Source organism: Ambystoma mexicanum, chromosome 2p (assembly GCF_040938575.1).
Source record: "Ambystoma mexicanum isolate Mex_15411 chromosome 2p, UKY_AmexF1_1, whole genome shotgun sequence".
NCBI classification, from domain to species: Eukaryota; Metazoa; Chordata; class Amphibia; order Caudata; family Ambystomatidae; genus Ambystoma; species Ambystoma mexicanum.
Window position 1 is genome coordinate 146,968,918 of NC_090923.1, and position 21,765 is coordinate 146,990,682.

General features: G+C 43.7%; 1 protein-coding gene across 3 annotated transcripts in view; it reads right to left on the bottom strand.

Annotated features, from left to right (window-relative positions):
- Nucleotides 1-21,765, bottom strand: part of SLC41A3 (solute carrier family 41 member 3) — an 864,281-nt gene that overhangs the window by 729,046 nt on the left and 113,470 nt on the right. For all 3 annotated transcript variants that reach the window (XM_069643389.1, XM_069643390.1, XM_069643388.1), the window contains exon 2: nucleotides 8,028-8,336. In XM_069643389.1, coding sequence (XP_069499490.1) covers nucleotides 8,028-8,315 — 288 coding nt within the window. In that variant the 5' untranslated portion in view covers nucleotides 8,316-8,336. The remainder of the gene's footprint in view (nucleotides 1-8,027; nucleotides 8,337-21,765) is intronic.

The following is a 21,765-nucleotide window of genomic DNA, read 5'->3' on the forward strand; positions in this document are numbered from 1 at the left end:
GCACTATTTGCTGACGGATACGAAAACTACACCATTACAAATGAGTGCGCTTGTCTGCCTTTACCTGTTGAGATTGATGACAATTATACTAGCGGTTGTTAATACGCCCTTCCACTTTTGGGTGAGCACCTTTCTTGACCACTGGGTGTACATATGTGTTGCAATGTAACATTGACGTTTGTTCTGACCAGGTGGCATTGTGGAACTTGAAGGTTATCCTAGAGTGAGGATTGGCCTAGCAACAGATGATAGATCTTGAATCTAAATACAGAGGAGCAAAGTGAGAAAATAAATTAAGACTCTGATTCCATCTGATTTTCCCTTGCTTATCTGATAACCACGAATATAGTAAGTGTGACAGCCTAGGCTGCTCAAATGTCCGGAGCAAGCTAATGTTAAGAGTATTAATAACGTGAAAAGTGGTTGAAAATGTAAATACCACATATGTTCACCTTTGATTTAACCAATTGTGAATAAGAATTCATGTAATGGACATAAGGCGTAGTTATACCGATGTTCCATTTCTCTTCCAGATGAGAACAACCACCACCTGCCTTTTCAAGGCAGCAAACTTTGAAGCTGCAATAAAGTTTGGACTGTTTTGCAGTGTATTAGTAAGCTACAGATCATGTCATCAAATTGTAAACTAAACCACTATTGATCATAACTTGATTTGTGTTGTATATTGCACATGCTCCCCAGATATTGGGTTCCCCTAATGAATTTCCCTTGATTTTATGGTATGTTGACTGTGAGAGGAATGAAACTTGTTGGGATGAGTGGGTATGTATTATTTTGACTTTGAATGGATTAATTGTGAGTTGTATAAGTGGATTGCTGATTGAAATTTGTCTTCTGATTACAAGGCTACATTAGTAATTCTTTTTTTGAGCCTTGTACAAAGAGGAAGGAATTGTTTACTTCCCGGTTCATTTGTATGTTTATATGTACCTGTCTTTTGTCAGTTATATGAATATGTACTATTGGACAAATTGGTGTTAGTATTAGTATTTTACATTATGTATTAATAAAAAAAAGTATTTTTGACAACTGTTGTGTTGGTCAGTAGGTTGAATTTTCCTAGTGACAATTAGTGTTCTGTCCATCGAAGTTCTTGTCCCTGTGAATTTCTGAAGGTTTGGAGTCCTGTTCATGAGCCTTTGTGTATTATGTTAAAGGTTAACTACCTTTTTTTGAGGGTTGATGCCCATAGAACAGATGAAAACGTAATTTCCCTCACACCTCTTTGTTGTGTAAATTAGCCTGTGCATTACACCTAGTACTGTTGATTTTGTTAGCCACTGCATTACCCGCTAATACTGCCTATTGCGCCTAGACATGGTATCGCCCCACTGTACTGCCTAGATTCCCATCACAGGTCTATTGAGCTGATTACTTTACCCTATTATCATCTCACATTCTCCCACAAGACTACCTCTACTGTTTGGTGGGTGCTCTGGCTTATACCAGATGCATGTAGCACCACTCCAATCACATGCTCTGCTCTCAGAGTTCTACCCTAATGACCACACTGCGTAGGGAAACGCTCACTATGGTCACCCTTCTACCCTTGTTCCACTCCATTACACCAAGTTCCTACTTCCCATCCAGTCCAATGTACTGTCTGCAGGCCCCAACTCACCAGCTGCAACCAATGCCTGCCAAATTACACCAGCAGAATGGATCTACTGCTATGCCTCCCGTCCAACGCCACTCGTCCCCTGCTCTCTTACTAGGAGGAATGCAAGATTGGGATCTCGATTCCCACACTTAAAAGCAAAAACTAACCATATTAGTCTACAAGTTAGCAGAGGATCACCCACGGCACATTCCACTATCTCCAGCATGATGCACCCTTTCCCCATCAATAACCAATGCTTACCTATAGTCTCATCACCAGATGGCCCACCCCTTGACATCCCAACCATCAAAGGAGCTCTCATCAATGCTCGCTCTTTGGTTGCCCATGCTATTGATATTTCAGATCTTATCTCCACCAACCAACTAGACATCCTGGCATATCAGAAACATGGTTATATCCAGCTGCAGACCCCGCTGTAGCGCTAGCCCTCCCTGATGACTATACAATTATCAGAGCTGACAGAGCTACTGGCAAAGGTGGTGGTGTGCCTTTCATAGCCAAATCACTACTTGGCCTCAGAGAATTTACAAGCACTCCCCTCCCATCAATGTAACACCAGCTAAACTCCCGCTCTCACCACTCGTACCTTACTATTCCATCTAATCTATCGGCCTCCCGGCCCCATCTCTTCCTTCGACGAAGACATCTCTTTGCTCCTGATACGAAACACTAAACCTGGGTCACAAACCATCATTCTGGAGAACTTGAATCTAGGACTCCATGACCCCAAAGATGCGAATGCCATCACCCTAGAAAATACCATCATCCAACTAGGCTTTAAACTCCGATTCAGTGAGCCAACCCACACCAAAGGTAGAACTCTGGATTGGTTGGCAGACCTCAATTGCTCCACCACAATCCTCAATAATGTACCCTGTGCTTGGTCTAACCACTACTGCATCACCTTCTCCATCCAGGAGAAGAATAGCCCTAACTAAAACTCAATCATAGCTCCACAAACACTGTTCAGAAACAAGCGCGCCATCACTCTTGACAACCTAAGGCCCCTTCTACAGCCCATTCTTATCATACCTGGTAATTCAGACAAGGACCCTTCTTCTCTGGCCGAAGTGTATAATAACACACTGGAATCAGCTCTAAATAAAATTGCCCCACTAAAACTTAGAAAGGCTAAACCATTCGCCCATTTAAATAAATGGTTTACAGATGATGTCATATCTCACTGAAGAAGATGGTCTTTGCGGCACCGTTGGTCCCAGTCACAAATTACATCCATTGTTTCTCCCAAGATGGTGGCGCCGACAGATTGTAGCATTCCAGCCTTGCAGTGGGTACTTGCAACCATGGCTCCGCCCACTCTGCAAAGATCAGGATATCTATCGGCATGCACAACGCCGAAGTGCGTTGCTACTCTTACCAAACAGCGCTTCGACTTTCCAAATCGTATTCCGTGGATAGTTGTTACGCCTCGTATCGTCTGTTCACTCCGAGTGCAAGGACAGCTCAGACCCGATCCTTCACTTTCCACCGGTGATCATGTACAGCAAGACTGGCCGGAACGCTCTGTGTTTACTTATCCGGTCCAGCTACTGTTTACATTCCCCGACTGTGTATCACAGAAACAATTTCCACGTACTTCACGATTGAAACCTGCTTATCAGGTATCTTTTCTTACCTTCATTCCTTCCCCAACGCTTAGGTTTGGATAGATTAGTCTAATCGTATCCCCTGTTTCTATTCCTTATCACAGCAGATTCAATATCTAGAATTCTCACCACGGTATTCACACACCTTTATTTCTCGATCAGATTCTGTCCCTCAGGTATCGTAAAACACTCTTCCCAGCAGATTGAATGAAGTTACCATCTTTAGGGACTCAAGAATAGAAACCTTTATTTCTGTAATATCTTTATTGCAGACGGAAATCTTACTCTTGCACTCGTGAACATTCTAATGTGCATTTCACCTTCTAAAGGGTAATTGTTTCTTAAACAGCTGGTTCTGTTTATTTCATTCTTTAGCCCTCATACTTACTGACTTCTAATCTCTCCTTTCCTTTATTCCTTGTTGTATTTGCATTCAGTCACCTGGAACTGCACCGGAACCTCACTCCATCCTGTGAAACATAGAAGGCATACATCTACAGAGAGCGGTCAGGGTTTTTTACCCCAGAGGGTTTCCCTGGAGAGCTCATTCCCTCCTGACTTAATTAGAACGTGGGAGAGGAAGAGGTTCCCTAGGGGGCTACTCATATTCAACATATTCGAGCTACCGGAACAGGTCAGAGGGTGCATGTTTAGTGGGTGCTTATCATTCCTGGAATTCTAAAAATGTGCATCACATATTACAGATGACCTAAATCTGCTCTGTAATGCCGAGAAATCTGTGGAAATTACTTGGAGAAAAACCCCCTTGATCCTCAACAAAGAAAAATTCACTACAGCAGCTAATACCTACAAAGCAGCTATCATGATCTCTAAACGAGAAATCTATAATGATAGAATTCAGAACGCCAAGTCCAGCACAAAAGAGATCTTTTCCATACTAAGAGAACTAGAGTCACCTGCACCTCCCCCAGAAACCTGCATGAAAAAGATGAGGCCTGGTGTGCAAACATCCAGAAGGCTCTCTCAAACAAAATAACCTTACTTTAAATCAAAATAGAATTTTAAAAAAAGAGCCTAGCCTCAAATGCCATCAATCACAAACTACCCGATCTTCAAGCCCCTTCATGCACTCCTTTCCGCTTTTCGCCAGTTACCACCAAACAAGTAGAAAATATAATTCTGGGCCTCAAACCCTCCAATTGTCAGGAAGATACTTGCCCAGCTCCCATCATCAAAGAAGGAGCAAGAGCACCAGCACTGTTCATAACAGCATTAATTAACTCCTCCTTCAAAAACTGAACAGTCCCCAATAACTTAAAAGAGGCTTGGGTCATGCCGCTTCTTAAAAAACACAACCTAGACCCCAACATTCCAACCAATTTCAGACCCATTACAACAGTGCCATTTCTCTTAAAAATACTAGATCGTGCTGCCTATATCCAAATCCAAAAACAGGTGGAAGATAATGAGCTACTAGGCCTTCGCCAGTCTGGTTTCAGACCAAGGCATGGCACCGAAACCACCCTCCTAGATCTGAAAATCCAGATGAACGAATCCAAAGATAAGGGCAAGCTGGCCATCCTCCTTCTATTAGACCTATCGGCAGCGTTCGATCTTGTCGACCATCAAATCCTGACCAAACACCTAACTTCAACTGCAGCCTTCTCACCGAAAGCTGCCAGTTGGATCCAATCTTTCCTATCAAATAGAACAAACAGGGTCTTTTCTACCTCAGCAGCCGCTCTTCCATTACATATTTACTGTGGAGTCCACATCCTCCTTCTATTAGACCTATCGGCAGCGTTCAATCTTGTCGACCATCAAATCCTGACCAAACACCTAACTTCAACTGCAGCCTTCTCACCGAAAGCTGCCAGTTGGATCCAATCTTTCCTATCAAATAGAACAAACAGGGTCTTTTCTACCTCAGCAGCCGCTCTTCCATTACATATTTACTGTGGAGTCCCGCAGGGTCCATGCATCTCGCACACGCTCTATAACATTTTTACTAAGCTTCTATTTGACCGTCGTGTTAACTTGGGTGTCATCTACACTAATTATGCTTATGACACTCATTTCTTCATTACGCTCTTTGGCTGCTATGTGAAAGATTCCAAATTGATAAATGATATCTACCTTGGATTCAAGCCTGCATGGCCGCCCACAGCCTTTGTCTAAACGATAAGACGAAACTTCTGATCATCGGCTCACAAGTTTGTCTTAATAACTTAGATAAAAGCTACAAGGCTTTTAACATTGATGGGAACACCATCGAAGTTGCTAGCGAGGTGAAAACACTAGGGGTAAATCTAGATTCCACTTTATCCCTCAAAAAACAAGTTAACACCATATCTTCAACTACCGCATATACCAACAAAATCATTAATGCTTGCAAACACTTCCTATCTACCAACAGTCGCATTACGCTAGCCAGAGCACGGATCCTTTCAAAGTTGGATTATTGTAACACCCTATTCCTGGGATCATCAGTACAAAATCTAAAAAGTGCTCCAGCATAATGCCCTTAGATCGGCACTTAACATCCCTCGATCCTCCCATATCTGAGCTTTCAAACAGGACGCACGATGGCTTCCTGTGGGCGACAGAATCACATTCCGTTCGCTAGTCATCACGCATAAAGGCCTCTCCAATACGGCCCCTACATATCTATTAGACACATTTTCTAGGATCCAGTCGGGCAGACCCACCATCTCAATCACCTCAACATCCCGAAATACAATCTGAAATCAGCAGGAGGCTCTAGCTTTCCTGTGTTAGCTGCCAAATGTTGGAACCCTCTCCCTCCAGCCATTAGAGCCGAACCTTCATTCTGGGCCTTCAGAGCCAAAGTAAAAGACTGGCTCCTCACTCAGCACTCTTAATACAATAAAGCTGTCAGCAATATTCCCCCCTTTACCTTCTCATCTCTCTGTAAATGCATGTATAGAATTGTCTCTCACTGTCTGATGGGATGTATCCTGGCATTTCTGTAACCCAAGTCGGGTGCCTATCATAGTTATTGTACCTCTCATGGAGTGCTACTGCTAGATTGTGTTCCTGCACCTAGATTTCTGATTGTACTGTAAATAGGCCACTTTGTAATACTATATCATGTAATTTTGTAATTATAACATGCTGTATATTGTAATTTATGTAACCTGTGTGCTGAATCTTGGTAACCCCATTTGTATTCAAGCAAAAGCGCCCAGATCCCCCTGGGTTAGGTGTGCTATATTAAGTAATACACTAAACTAAACTACACATCTCGTGACAGCTATTGGCAAGCGAAAAAACATTGCAGTGCCAGCTTATCTATCAGTTAAGGGCAAGCTGACCTCTAAACCACGTTTTGACATGTTGTTTAAACATAGAACAAGGAGAACATTTATGAAATTTAAACTAATGAATTTGAACTCTATAAAAACATTTCATGTATTTGTAGCTATGTTCATTTCAAGGTATGCATGGTACGCTAGTGAAGTGAGTAGAATGTAAAGGCCTACATACGGGTTTACAAAGCCAAAAAAAAATCATTGCTACACCATACACTTCCAGTCAGTGCCACAGTATCCATTTTAAATGTTGGTAAAAGTATTGTGAAAGTAACGACGTCGACTGGACGTGTCAATTGTAGTTAATGTTACATGCATAGCAACACGGCTATTCTTTGATCTATGCATCAATTAATTCCTCCAGTTATCTATATTATTTGCCCTTTTAGGTAGCCTATGATGCACAAACTACAAACCCAATAGTCTCCAGGCGTAAGCAGACCACAAGTGTGATAGGCTCCATACCACTCTTATCCAGCCATTGGGTGATGAGAACAGGCATCTTCTATAGCTTTTTAGGAGATGAAAATGCACTTTAAGACTTTCCAGAGAGTTATGATAGGCAGAGCCCCTATTTTAAGAGAAAGTCGATTGCAGATTTTGAGGGGCCTAGACGAGAAAGAGTTCACTGCACTGACTCACGCGTTTTTTGTCAGGTTTGGTCAGAAGGTGGCTGTAGAGTTTGGCTATGTGTGTAGAGCATGACATACAAGTGATTGTCATATTCATACTCCTATCGAGGAGTGTGAACTTGTTCTCAGTTATGACCAGAAACAACCAGAGCCTCTTTTGATACCATGATTGATATGTTATGATATGTCATTCATAACGCGCCTATACACAAGTGTTTCAAGGCGCGATTACTTTATACGCAGAGCTTGCAACCACTTGAACGCAGGCGCCTCAATAATGGACATCACGACTGGACAGAACCATTTCCTGTATCCCCACTCAATCCCGAGCAACCATCACAACAGAAAGTTTCCAAATCCATAACAGAACAAACACATTTCATCCACATTAAAGGTAGCCATAATAAAATGCCTTCTGCTACGAGAAGAAAACAGTTTTCATTGATGTTGGAGAAATATCATCTCATTACATCAGGTGTTGAAAGCAACGGATATGGATCCTTGCAGCGTTTTCATAAAAAGTAAACTTGCTACATTAGAATTGCTTATATTTCAGTATCAGTATGTTAATTAAAGTGCTTGACAAGCCATGATGACAACGCTGAAAAGAAAATTTGATTATTTTTCTACTTTAAATCATACATGGCACGACGTAGCACACATATAATGAAACCCACTACAGTGATACAGTATTCGCATTTATATAATTATGATGCAATATTTTGAAGGGAGCCTCACACAAAGTTTAATTAAAGAATCATGGAAAAGGAACCAGCTTTACAGTGTAACTAGCTTTAGAATAGTGTAGCATTTGGGAAATATGTTAAGAGCAGAGGCACTCCAATCCTCTTACCTGAACAGAATCCAACACCATGCCTGCCATAACCATTCCCATTCCGGCCAACAAGTATGGAAAAATGACCTGCAGGCCAATGGCTTTGGCAGACTCTTCACCCAGCTTTGCCATGGCCACTTTCTCTTCAGCTTGCTGTTTTTTGGAGACCAAAGGAACATCCTCGGCCTCTGTGGTGCCAGGTTTTCTGTCATTCTGTTTACTCTTGTTCTTTGCTTTATTCCTGGCCCGCTCTCCATTTTTGGTTCTGCCCTCTTTTTTCCTTTGCCTCATGTCCTCACTTTTCATGATTTAATATAACTGATAACCCTGGTGAGAAAGGAGAGGAAACAGAATAAAATACTGGTTAACATGATGTGAGGGTGCTGATTTTAGGCAATGTACTTAACCCTTACAGATCGATGTGCTATTATCATATTCCCAAATTTTCAATTCAAGATCTCTGATGGGTCAAAGGATTTTAGTATTTAGAGGCTAGCTATGGCTGCGTTAATAAGTGACAGAATGTGTATGTGAAAAAGGAAGTCATGTAATTCAAACCGTTCTATGCGCAGAGAGGTGATCGGACGTCAGAGCATACCCAGATTGTAGTATGCACATTTCCTATGACCTAAGAAATACATGGGGCTTAGACTCACTGGGCTTGTGAGGTGGACCTAGGCGGTGATTGACATGGCACGCTATCATTATTTTGCCTTCAGTTCTGGTACTCAAGCTGTACCAGTGACATCAAAACATTGGGTTCACAAGTGAAGGAATCCTTATTCCGCTCCAAATATTTAATGAGGACCAACAGGTCTCGATCGGAACAAGATGACCATTTCCAAACACTTCCCTTGCAGCCCCTACCCATGATCATCAATTTCTTGCTGGGGTGAGAGTGGGGGTGGTAGTGAAGATTACAGGGCATGACCTATGTGAAAAACGAAACTGTGCTACATCTTTTGGGACTCAATTACGAATGTGGCGGTAATTCTGCAGTAATTCTGCCAAATTACCAACAAATTCAATTACTGTTACCACCACTTTGTCCCGTGGGGTTACCACAGAATTACAAGTGGTAGTAACTACCCATTTTTGGAGTCTACAGGACTCCATCAGGATTTTTGGTGTATTTACCGCTGGCTGGGAATTACTGTGCGGTATATCATCTGAATGTTGGAAGTAAAGTGAAGTGGAGCATTGATCTCCAGCAGCAAGCTGGAGGTGAATCCACCACTTTACGTATGAAAACCAGCATATTTACTGCACAGTAAATCCACAATAATTATAATTTGTCACCGTGGGAAAAGTAGCGATAACGGAATTACCACCACTTTTTTTCTACACCTCCCAACTTGTAATGAGGTTTTGTTTTATAATATTCCTTACGCGTTCGATCATAGAAACTCTACACACTCATAGATTGCGGCGTTCAGTCCATTTCCTATGACTATGGTGTTGGGGAATGTAAAGCACTGGTTCACTCATCACAGTATAGCTACAGAACCTATTGCACGAAATGCTGAAAACAATCATGCATTGAAATATAGGGCATATAGAAAGATTAGCACTGCATGGCAGTATCAATGTCTATGCGTTGCTGCAGGTCATCTGTTGGGGCTCTGTGGTACCTACCACGTGTTGCGGCATCTGGGTGTTCTTTGATGAGTTGACGGCACGTGTTTTCACTGCTACTTATCGCATAGAGTAACGGGATAAAATGTCACCATGCATGAGTAATAAAGTGGACACCTGCGCCCTGGGCAGGAGTCTGTGTAAGCTACTCAAAAGGCGTTGGCGCATGCATTATGTATGCACTGGTTGCCTGCACACTGAAACAAACTCCCCATATGCCCTTAGAACTGGCTTTGTCAGTGGGGGTAGCTGAGTGCTACTCTGGTATGGCAAGAGCGGGCATGGGGGATCTGAGTGGTTGCACAGGGTGCCCGCTAAACTAATATCATTTACATAAGGCGCCATAGTCTCTGGCATGCTAACATGGAGGAGCCTTTAAAAAGCTACTTTGTGCTGGCGCAGCAGTGGGGCCCAGGGTGATGCTAGGTCTGGAAAAGATCAGGGGCTATGCTAATTTTGGGACTGTCAGGACTGGGGGCTAGCTAGCCTTTTTGGCTGTAGCAACTGAGCTTCTATCCGGGGCTACAACGAAATGATCCGGGGCTATAGCCCCACAAGCCCCCCCCTAGAAACGCCTCTGAGTGGGGCCCTGTGTCAAATAAAAGGCTTCACATGCTGGTGCTGCAGTGGCGCCCTACGTAGGTGAAAAGCCGCCCCTCCGTGGGAGGAGCTTTTTACTGGCGATGGGCACTGCTACTGTGCCAAAATGGGGGTGATGCTTTTTTATTACAAAGGCCCTTGGAAGGCTCCCGCGAGTTGGCGTGGTGGAGGCGCCCTATTTAAGTTAAAATCTTCCTGTTTTCGTGCTGGCGCCAGACGCTCAAGCAGGGAGCTTTTATTTGAATAGGGCACCGCTGCCACAACAGCATGTGGCAGCCGAAAGCTTCCCCAAGCTCAGAGTTGGCGCGGCACACAGAGCTTGAGCGGGAAGATTTTCACTTAAAGAAGACACCACTGCCATGCCAACACAGGAAAGCTTTTGAAATGCTTCCCCGAGGTGTTGTGGTGGCACCCTATTAAAGTGAAAAGCTCCCTCCTTCGGGTGTTCCCAAAACTCTCTTTGCTTTTATGCAAAATGCATGTTTGAAATTTACAATAGTGGGGATTATTAACAAGAATGCCCACAATTGTAAATTTCAAACATGTCTGTGATAGCGATTCCGCAAGAAATTCTTTCGAATGAGCAATCGAAGTTGAACTTTGCTGTTTCCATTGGTCACAATACTCAGCCTAACCAAAAAATGTATGTAAATTGCAGGACATATATACCAATATGGCCATCTTTTGAACAGGATGTGTGACTTGCTGTTTCATCAGCCAGTCTCGTGCTAAGTCTTTTGAAGCAGATCTGGGAGTTTCCTTGGTCAACCCTTGTCCACAAGACAGAAAAGCTTCCTGTGCTGGTATTGGGAGGTATTCTTTTAAATAGGGCATTAGGGAGCCTTGAAGAGCTCCCCTGAGCTGTCGCAGTCGTGGATCCAGCCTCAGCATTTTTTGGGGAGTTGAGGGTGGCTGGATGACACTTTTGAAAGCTCGCCATCATCGGGTATATTGATAGCGCCCCAGCAGGCTTTTGTCCTCTGCCAATGTATGTTTGCTGCTGCCGCCGCCGCCACATTAATGAATGTTTCAATGTAAATAGTCTGCTCTCCCAGGTGAAAATCTGACTGGCTCTTGTTAGCAAACCTTTCCCATTGTAGCACAATGTTTAACACACGGATATCAAGAAAGAGTGCTGCCTGCTGCCCGTAACCTCTTCAAAGTGGGACGTTTAAGCCCCCCAAGCCAAGGGCTAGAGCCAACCTATTTAATTGAAAAGCCTCCAGCTCCCACTTTCACGGGGCACTGGGAGTGGAAGCACCAAATTTTGTTTCGCCAAAGGCACTGCCAGAGCTATGTCCAGCCCATGAGAAGTTCCTTTTTCTTGTGAGGAGGTCCGGTTCTTACGTTACATGTGTGGATAACTGCTGCGCCCCCACTCCCCCGTGGGCTATAAGGAAAAAATAGCCCTGCAGTCATACCTCTATGCATGCGAGTGGCCACGTCAAAAGTCCCTCCTGCCATATTGCAGGGATAACTACAGGCCAGAATACTGTCCTTCTGTCCATCTACTCTTAAATGTGGAAGGTTTCGTAGCACAGTCCCTGTTTTGGTGTTCCTCAACACATGGAGGTAGTTGTCTATGCAGTCCTGACATGGACCAGAGGAGTCACAGTGATGGCTCTGCCAGCATGGCTATGTCAGCCCGCTCTCCAGAGACATACCAGTGGAGCCCTTATGAGTGGAACACAAAGCATGGCTTCACTGTTTCCCATGCTGGGGACTCCAATATCTCATATATCTCCACCTGGCGAGTTCGAAATCCATGGCGCTCCTGCAACGCTTGGCTCGAGGTGGGCCTTATGACTGGAAAGACAGCAAATATATTTCGTAGCTGCCCGGGAAGATAGTAAAAGTGGCGTAAAATGCACTACTACTATACTTTGCAGCAGATGCGGCTCAACATATGTTTAAGACGTTGCCTGTGATGGATGACTCATTATGTGGAATATGCTGTTTTAACGACATACATGGCTTCTTGTCAATGTGGATTACATGATGTTTAAGCTGAGACAAACTGTTCAGAACCCGAAGATATGAATGGATGCTTTCCATGCCAGCCTCTTCACACTAGCATGGACTTGTGCTTTGATGGCCGAAGAGGGTGCTCGTCTGACAAGTTCTGCAAATTTATACTTATAGAACCTGGAATCAGGCAAATAGTTATCCTGAAGCGGGCAAGAGCTAACTTCTATACTAAACAAATGGCAGAAGCCTTACGCGCAGTTATAGTTGATGAGGCAATGTAGCCAGAGATTAACCAGCAGGGAGACAACCGATGACACGAACAGGAAGGAGACAACAGACATCCGAAGAGCTCCTAAAGACATGCCTATCCTGTGCAGGGATTGTCCTCACCTGAACTGTGTCATAAAAGGCCTGTCCTGCAATCATTTCAGCAGTATCTGAAGATCGTCGCACAGGGGCAGGAACTGAAAGAGACAGCAGAGCGGACAACGTGCAGGCTCAAAGTAGATGCAATAACAGCATAAAAGTCTTTTCGAAACCAGAGTGATTAATGTACTGTTGAGGTGATAGAAGAGGAAGTGTTCCTCCTATTGTCTGACTTTGGTGCCTTACCTATCAAAAGAAGACAACCAAAGAGTCCAATGCCAATAGGGCAGACTTTGACACAGGTCATCATAGACACTGGATCATCCATTATTGTGATTTCTAAATCCAGCAACGAGAAGCTTTGTCCTCTACCATCACCAAACCAAAGAGCTCTGCTGTCAACACCACTACCAATTAAGAGAGCATTCGTATTTGAAACCTCACATATGGGCACGTCAATACTAGCTAAGTTCTTTGTGACATCATCATGAACGATTTGAACACTCCTCAGCTGCAAAACCTTTGAGCATGGTCCAATTTGCATGTAGCCTCATTGTTATCCCTGTTCCAATGCTTATTCAAAGGAGTGAGGTGCCTAAAGTCCCTACATGTTAAGCTTCATATAGACCAAATTAGGAAGGCAATGGTGCTACAACATTGTTAAGTGCATCATGCATCCTCAGGCTGAACAATTCCTGTTGGAACTAGAGCGTGAGGCCACCAGTGAGAGAGTGTCTGGCCAAACCCTTGAGTACCAACCATGGAAATCACGCATGAATTCAAAACAGCCATGAGCAGTGAGATTCTGCATTGATATAAATCTGTCAATCAAAGCAATCCCCTGGAAATTACACCCAGCGCTGCTCTGTATGAAATACTTACAGATCTTCAAGGGGAACGTGTATTCTTAAAGATTAATCTAAATTAGAGCTATCATCAGATGCCACTACACCCTTAGTCACAACAAATGACAATTTGTTCTCCAATAGTTCTGTTTCACTAAAGGTCCTGGTGCCATGTTCCAGCATGTGAGCCGTAGTGTCGTCGCTGATCCACCATCATAATTATGTGTAATGATATTTTTTATTTTTGTGTGAGTAACGATATTCTGGTATATTAATGAAACACTTGTGTATAACTGCCATATCATATATCATATCATATTCTGGTATATTAATCAAACACCTCCCAGCTAAATATAATGACACCGGATTCAGTGGAAGAGAAACTTGGACACCTGGATCACAAACACTGTAGATCAACTAGCACCAGCAAAACTCTTCAAACCCTTCCCAAAGAAATTTGCAGAAAGATGGTTCAACAAAGAACTGGGAGAATTCAAAAAAACAAACTGCAAACTGGAAATAGACTACAACCAATTGGACAGAAACAAATAGAGACTGGCAAATCCAATACAAATCAGCAGTCCTGAAAGCAAAACAAGCGTATCACACTACAAGAATCCAATTGGCAAAAAACTCACAAAAAGAATTGTTCACAATCATCAACGAAATTAAAGACCTAACCTCGTGCAACAAATGCATCGTACCATAAAAATCCCTATGTGGCAACATCACAACCCATCTAAGAGCAAAAATAGAAACAATACATAGGACTATCGATGCACACCGTACTACCACAAATACCTACCCATAACCCCCCACACCAAGACCTACGGATACCAGCGCACCATCAACCACCATAACACTCAATAGATTCAAACCTCTAAGCGAGGAACATTACAACAAACTAATAAAAGACACCAATCTCGCCGATTCCCGAGTAAGCCAAGTCCACCGTGCAACTTCAAACAATTCCTCATCCACAGAACACTGTCCTCTTACTTTCAACTACTAATGAATTGATCCCTAAACAGGGGAATAGTACCTAGGTTTTTCAAATTAGCATACATCAAGCCCCTCCTAAAAGACGAATCAGGAAAGGCAGAAGACCCTACTAACTACAGACAACCCAATCTACCTTACCCAGCGAAAATTCTTGAGAACCACATCTACAAAGAACTACTCAATCATGTAGAAAGCAACGAAATACTCAACCAATCCCAAGTCAGATTCAGACCCATGAAAGGCACTGAATAGCACTTCTCTCCATATGAGACGACCTAAAAAGAACGCAGACAAAAGCACCCAATCGGAACTCATACTACTAGACATATAAGCCGGCTATGAAACAATCAGAAACACAATGCTAATGAAGAGACTGGAGAATGCGGCATAAAAAACTCTGCATTACAATGCTGAAATCTTTTCTCACTAACCAAACAGAAAGAACACACCTACCAACATCCTCTTTGTCGTTCCTTCTTCAGACCTATGGACTCCACATATGTTCTTTGTGCTTTCTCCTTTGCCCTCCTCTCCCATTAATGGTGGCACCCGTGGGAGTCCCTCCTGGCCCCCTTCCACTCCTCTAAAACCATTATTGTTTACTTAAATAGCACTGTCTTGTTCCCATGCCCTCAGGCCAACCTCCTCCTTTTTTATTGACGCTTCCCGTGCCTCACCAATTTCCTTTCTTCTCCTGCTGTCCCTTCTTTCCCTTCTCTGGCTCCTCTGCCTCCACCCTCTGCCACATCTTTGGCTTCCTCTACTTCTTCTTTGGCTACCCTGTAGCCTTCCTCCTTTGCCACATCTCTGGCGTCTTCATCCTCCTCCTTGGCTACCTTGCCCTCTCCTCCTTCCTCCTCTGCCCACCCTTGGGCTCCTTCTGCACTTCCGCAGGGCATACCTCTGACCTGTACCCCTCTTTCAAGGGTTGCAACCTTCTCCACATTGTCACTCTCAACTCTCGCTCAGCTGTCAAACACAGATTCTGCCGTCTCCTGGAAGAACTCGACCTTGATGTTCTCGGTCTGACCAGGATGTGGTTCACGGGCAGATCTGTCACGGATTTTGACACTCTCCTTCCTGATGGCTACAAGATCCCTCTCCACATCCAGACCCAACTGTCCCGGTGGAGGTGTAGCCTTGATCTTCCTGACGTGGATCCCTGCCTCCATCATTCCTATGCAGGTCTACTACTCCTTTGAATGTCTGATCTGCAGGATCTCTCTCTCTTCTGGCCTCTGTCTTAATGTGGCTACTATCTACCAACCGCCTGGCCAGGTAACCTCCTTCCTCTCTGAGTGGGCGGACCTCTCCTCCTCCCTCATTGCCTCTACTTCTCAACTCCTCCTCGGTGACCTCATAATCCACCTGGATGCTTCCTGTTCTTCCTCTGGACTCTTTTGCAACCTCTGATTTTCTTTCTCTCTCTATTCTTCCCTCTGGCCCAACTCACTCTGCAGGGCACACCTTGGATGTTCTGATCTCCTCAGACCTCCCCCTCTCTAACCCTCTCACCACTCCTCTCTCCTGGAGTGACCACTTTCTCCTCTCCTCTCTATACTCCGCAGGCCCAACCAACTCCAATACAGCCACACACCTTCTCGGTCATCCGACCCATGAAGTGCGTGTCAGTTGAGGATTTTGCCGCCACTTTCTCTCCCCCTCCTGCACTTCTGGCTAACTCACATCTTGACACAGTCCTTTCCAACCTCCATTCTTCTATCTCTGACACTCTTGATGTACTTGCCCCTGTCATGAGGATCCGCTTGAAGCCCAAAGCCAAGTGCAAATCTTGGTACGACTCAGACTTCATCACCCTCAAACGCAAAGATGGTCATACAAATTCACCAACGATATTTTACTGGAGACTGACAATGCGTTTTAGCGCCTATGCAAAGACTGCCAATAGGACGCCCATTATCTAATAATGTGGCAGCATGTATTAGTACTATGTAGCTGTCTAATGAAAAGCCATCATGCAGCCAGGTCTCTTGCAATAAAAATACATCTGAGGACCAAAGCAAAGAAAGACCTTTGGTGTTGAGAAGAAAAGAATGAAAACCATGGGTATGCCACGAGATGATGTGTAGAAAAGGTTTTGACACATTACGTCAAATATGATTATAACCCATTGAAATAGGTACTCATTGGTCCACCTTGTTCCTGGTCATCAGTGATGAAGGAGTGGCTGCAATATTATAGAGACTGAGAAGGGACACTTTATTGGAGGCACTTTTCAGTCTGGTTCCAAGTTGAGTTACAGATACTTTGAGGGTATAATTAACTGTATGTATGTATGTATGTATGTATGTATGTATGTATGTATGTATGTATGTAATTCATTATAGCACAACTAGTAATAAAGAATGGAGCAAACAAAGAGAGAATAGCAGGAGAGCCAGTATTGGGTGGTGGGGTGGAGAGAAATGCTGTCAGGTGGACTACAAGTGACAATGTGCTCCTTCATAAGCAGGGTCGCCAGTTCTGTCTGGAAATTCAGGAGCTGGGGCCTATTAGATGTGTGTTGGTAGGAATTTCCAGTGTCCTGGAAGTTTTCAGGAGAACTCCTACAGTCTGGTTCTTTACTTCTTGTATCACATAACTTCTAGTTTGGCAATTATTTAGATATGGTGCTGCAGTGGACACCGAGGATGCTGTGTTTTACAGCTAGTTAGGTTGGAACCTTGCTTGTCATATGCTTGAATAAGATGCATGTTTTGTTTAACATTGTATCAGCTTAGGGGGTAGGCAGTGTGGTTCCCTGAGGATCGTTGTGATGTAGCCATCAGCCCTGTGATGAGATGAGCTGTGGCTTCCTAAAGACATTTTAGTGGGGCTAAGGAGTAGGTCGATAATCTGGCATGGATAACCTTGGCCCCATACAAGGGCAAGAACCAAGTGTATAAAGTTTGCGGTATAATGAAAGGCCAGATTTTGGAAAGGAGAGAGAGCTGGTTTGAGACTGTCTTTTCATCAATTCATGGGTATTGAAGGTAAGGTCACTGTCAATGATGAAGCCAAGTGAGGTGGTGTGATGAGGAACAAAGACATTAGTTTAATTGCCATCAGTCAATCCTAAATCTGAGTATATTTGGTAAAGTACCTGCTGAGAATCACTTTATGTCTTCCTGGGTTTCAGTTTTAAGAAGGTGCTTGTTATCCATACCTGAATGTGTAAAGGGATGAGTTTTACTTGATGGATTTTATTGACCAAAATGGCCTTCGAGCAGAGCAGGGTGTCTTTAGCATATCGGTGGATCTTGATGTCAAGGTTATTGAGGAGTTCCACCAGTGGTGCCATGTAGAGCTTGAGTAGAAGATGTGGGAGGAACTAACGAAAGGAAGAATTGTGGGGCCATTGCAAGGGTCACTCAACTGGATTCCCCCTGGTCAAAATGATCACAGGTGTTGCACAATGTTTTAAAAAATCTTTTATTTAAGGTCTTTTCAAAGCAAAGCCAACAAATCCAAGCAATCACATTAGACATATGTTTTATGTATTATTAGGTGCTTTGACTTCAGTAAGTCTTTCACCACAGAAGTATAAAAGAGAGAGAAGAAGAAGAAAGAAATATTAATAATCATACATATCAAAGTAGTTACACAATCCAGTACATGTTAACAGGTCTGCCCCACCTCAAGTAGTGCATAGTTCGCTCTGTTTACAACCCCAGGACCTCCTACAAAACCCTTCCAATTAATCACCAGAGGGCACTTTGAATCCCCCATGGAGCCCCTGGAGTGACAACCACTCAATCAGGTGTCAGTGAGCGTGTGATGAGAACTGATCGGATATCTCCAGCAAGTATTGCATGAAGGGGCCCAAATATCCCGAGGGTCACTGGCACTGTGGGCACAGACTACTATAGCTTATTTTGGTTTCCTAGCACCTCACCAGGTCCCTCATCCAGGCTGTCTCCTAGGGAGTAATATTGCTGTTTCAGGACATGCAGATTCAGCACTTTTCAGGGAGGAAGAGTCTGGATGGCAACTTTCCAGGCCCCCCAGAAGCATCAAACCCTTTACCCAGGAGGCAGGCCAACAGGTCTTAGGGGACCACGGCACCCAGAATATCGGAGGCACATGACAACACCCAAGATCCACCAGACAGAATCACATTAAGTGAAAGAAATCTGCCTTTTCCGCAAGGCACATGGAACAGTTCCCATCCGCTGAGGGAACATTGTGTCCGAGTGTTAACAGTTAAGTGATACGTGTTCAAAAGTCTCTAAATAACAAAGAACAGTGTGAAAGTATCACAAAATAAGAATACTGTGAATAAGAGAGTGAAGGTGATGAACGAGCAACCCGAGGGGAGCCAGTGAAGTGTGAGCAAAATGCTGATCACGCAAAACAAATCTGTAACTGAAAGTCAAGCTTGTGCATGATAGAAAGGAGAACCAAAGAATTATCAAAAAAGGCAAAGACCTGAATCTAAGAACTGGTGAAATCCTGTAACTGGCCAAAGTGGTAGAAAGTTGGGTAAGGGCAACTGATTGCGTGACCTGTAATGTGTGGGCCGTGCAGCCTGTAAACTGTGCCTAGACCAGGACGCCCCAACAAGGAGAAGTGCGAAAGCAACTTTGAAATATGAATGCTATTGAACAATGTGAATTTTGCTGAACATTGAGAGCAAGTGCTCAAAACTTAGGGAAGGGAACTGTGTGGTGAATGTGTCAGACATTTTTACTTCCAAAATGGCGGCCGTCATCTGTTAATTCATGTTAAAGTTATTTCACTTGATTGATGCTTTTAACAGCATCTTTTAAGATATGTTAAACATTTTCATATATTTGGTTTTCAAAATAAAGTCGTTTTGTTAAAGATACGTGTTTTGTAAAATGGCTTTCAAATTCTCCATATACTGATTTGTGGGTTGTGTTTCAAGTGTCTCCTGATGTAAACACGACCTGATTGGCTGTGCAGATAATGATGTCAAAAGGATGCCATTGGTTCTGCGGTATGTGTTTCTGTACGGCTGACATTTTATTTCAGCATTCAATCACTCTTGCCATGAGGATTCAGCCCATGGTGTTTCAAGCAGCGAGGCTATCATGGACGCCTACAGGATACTGTGTGAAGCGTTCCATATTGTTCCATAAAAAAATTGTGATTTGCTAATTTCTCCATCCCCAAAACATTCTTCTGCCTTCGAAATCCAACTTCAAAAGGCATGCTGATAGAAAGTGCGCAGAGCGAGTGGTACACTCGTCACTAGGCTACTTAAGAAAGCTGATAGTGCCACCGTTCAGCAGTTGCATTAATAGGGAATGATGGGGTGCACTGTGTCCCAAACGCTGCGTGCAGATCCAGTGGTGCACACAAAGTAGTGGGCTATGACACGCAATAGAAACCACAAATTCCCAACATGCATTTGCTAAACGTCCTGCGCTCAGCAGTTGCTCGAATAGGGGATGACGGGGTGCACTGTGTCCCAAACACTGTGTGCGCATCCAGCGGTGCGCACAAAGTAGTGGGCTCTGACATGGAATAGAAACCACAATTCCCAACATGCATTTGCTAAACGTCCTGCACTGGAAACGTGAGTATCACTTCCATAATCAATTCCATCATCCTGCTCCAGGATGGCCGAGAGTTTGCCCTCAGAATTTGACTTGATCATCCTTGGAACAGGTATGAGCATACTCACCTGCTTGACGAGCCTTGCTGGGGATTGGGAGCGGGGGAATAGTAGTTGTGTAAAAAAATTGGACACTAATCATTTGTTTTCGTTGTTGTTTGGTAGTAGCATATTTAGGCTAAGTGATGTAGCATTTACCGGCATCCTATCAGTGTACCCACACTGTGCCTGGTGATGTATGACTCATTTGTCCATGGCACGTCAGTGCTGTACTTAAAAAAACATATAAAGCAGCAGTATTGTGCCTCGCACCAGGGTCTCTGTATAATAGTCTTGCACATTCCAGTGGCTCGTTTCGAGTCTTGCCGCACCCAGTGCCCAAGGTACAGCTATAATGCACTGCATATATTGCATCACCTTGCTGAGATTGCACCATAAACTGCCCGTGGCAGAAAGTGCTGCACCGCTTAAATTATGGGTGACACACCAGTGTGATATTTTATGACGCCTGTTACATTGACACTGAATGCTTAGTACCTCATAGAGGGTCAATGGTGAAAGCACTGTACCTCATGGTGTGACTTGCACGTAAGTTCTCTAACTCGTAGACAGTAAAGCGCTCATGAGAAGAAGCAGCATTGATCCATTATAATCGTACATGTGAGTCGTGGCACACCAAATAAGACTCAGTATTTCCAAAAGAGTAGCACTGTCCTTCATGACATGCAGCACTGTGACGAGAGCCGTGTTCATTAAAGTATTTGTGTAACCCGGAATAAATTGTTACTTTTAAAAACAAGCATTGGCAATGCCAACAGTTTGGGATTTTGGATAGGCACGGGAAAGGCATTTCACAGACACTGCTGTAGTGGTATTAACTTGCCATCGATTGTAGCAGCTACAAAATGGTGCAAGGACAAGGGTATTTAACAGCAGCGCGTAGTGGTATTGGTCATCTACATTGTGTCAGACTCCCCCGGCTTCAAACCGCAGGACCGGAGAACGAACCAATGTTGCACTGGCATCATCGTGTTTTCAAAGCAGTGACGTTGCCCCTGAGCTATCCTGTCAGGCTAATACTCTCTTCACATTCCTGGATGTAGGGTGTCTCTTTTCGAATTACCACAGCTGTCATTTGTTCATCATATTCATACCTTAAACAAAAATGCATCTTCCTCACCAACCTGTGTGTAATTAACTTGGATAAACATTTATGTTGAATAGCTGTACATCAATCATTGGCAATGCCAACAGTTTGGGCTTTTGTGTTGGTATGGGAAAGGCACTTACCAGGCACTGCCGCAGAGATATTAACTTGCCATTGATGGTAGCAGGTGTAAAATAGTGCGAGTACCTAGGCATCTTATAGCAGTGCCTGGCAAATGCCTAATACTTGTATGCAGGCCAAAACTGTTGGCGTTGCCAATGCTTGTTGGACTTTGTGGTTGGAACTGTATCCTGAACTTGTGAAGAAGGCTAGAAACTGCTCCAGACTTTAGGTTGAACACTATTTAAGTTAGAACATCCACCCACTACATTTCTATATTAGACGTGAGGGCAAGCATAAGTTTCGACACAGACTTTTGAGTTGAATTTACTGACTTAGACTTTTCCTTAGTTTCTTTAGGTAGGGTTATTCCCAACATAGCTGTAGGGCACGTTAGGCATTGCACCCATCCCAATATTTTAATAAAGGTTCTGAAAACTGTTACATCTGTTGTCTGTGTCATCTCTTGATAACATGCCAGTCTCACACCGG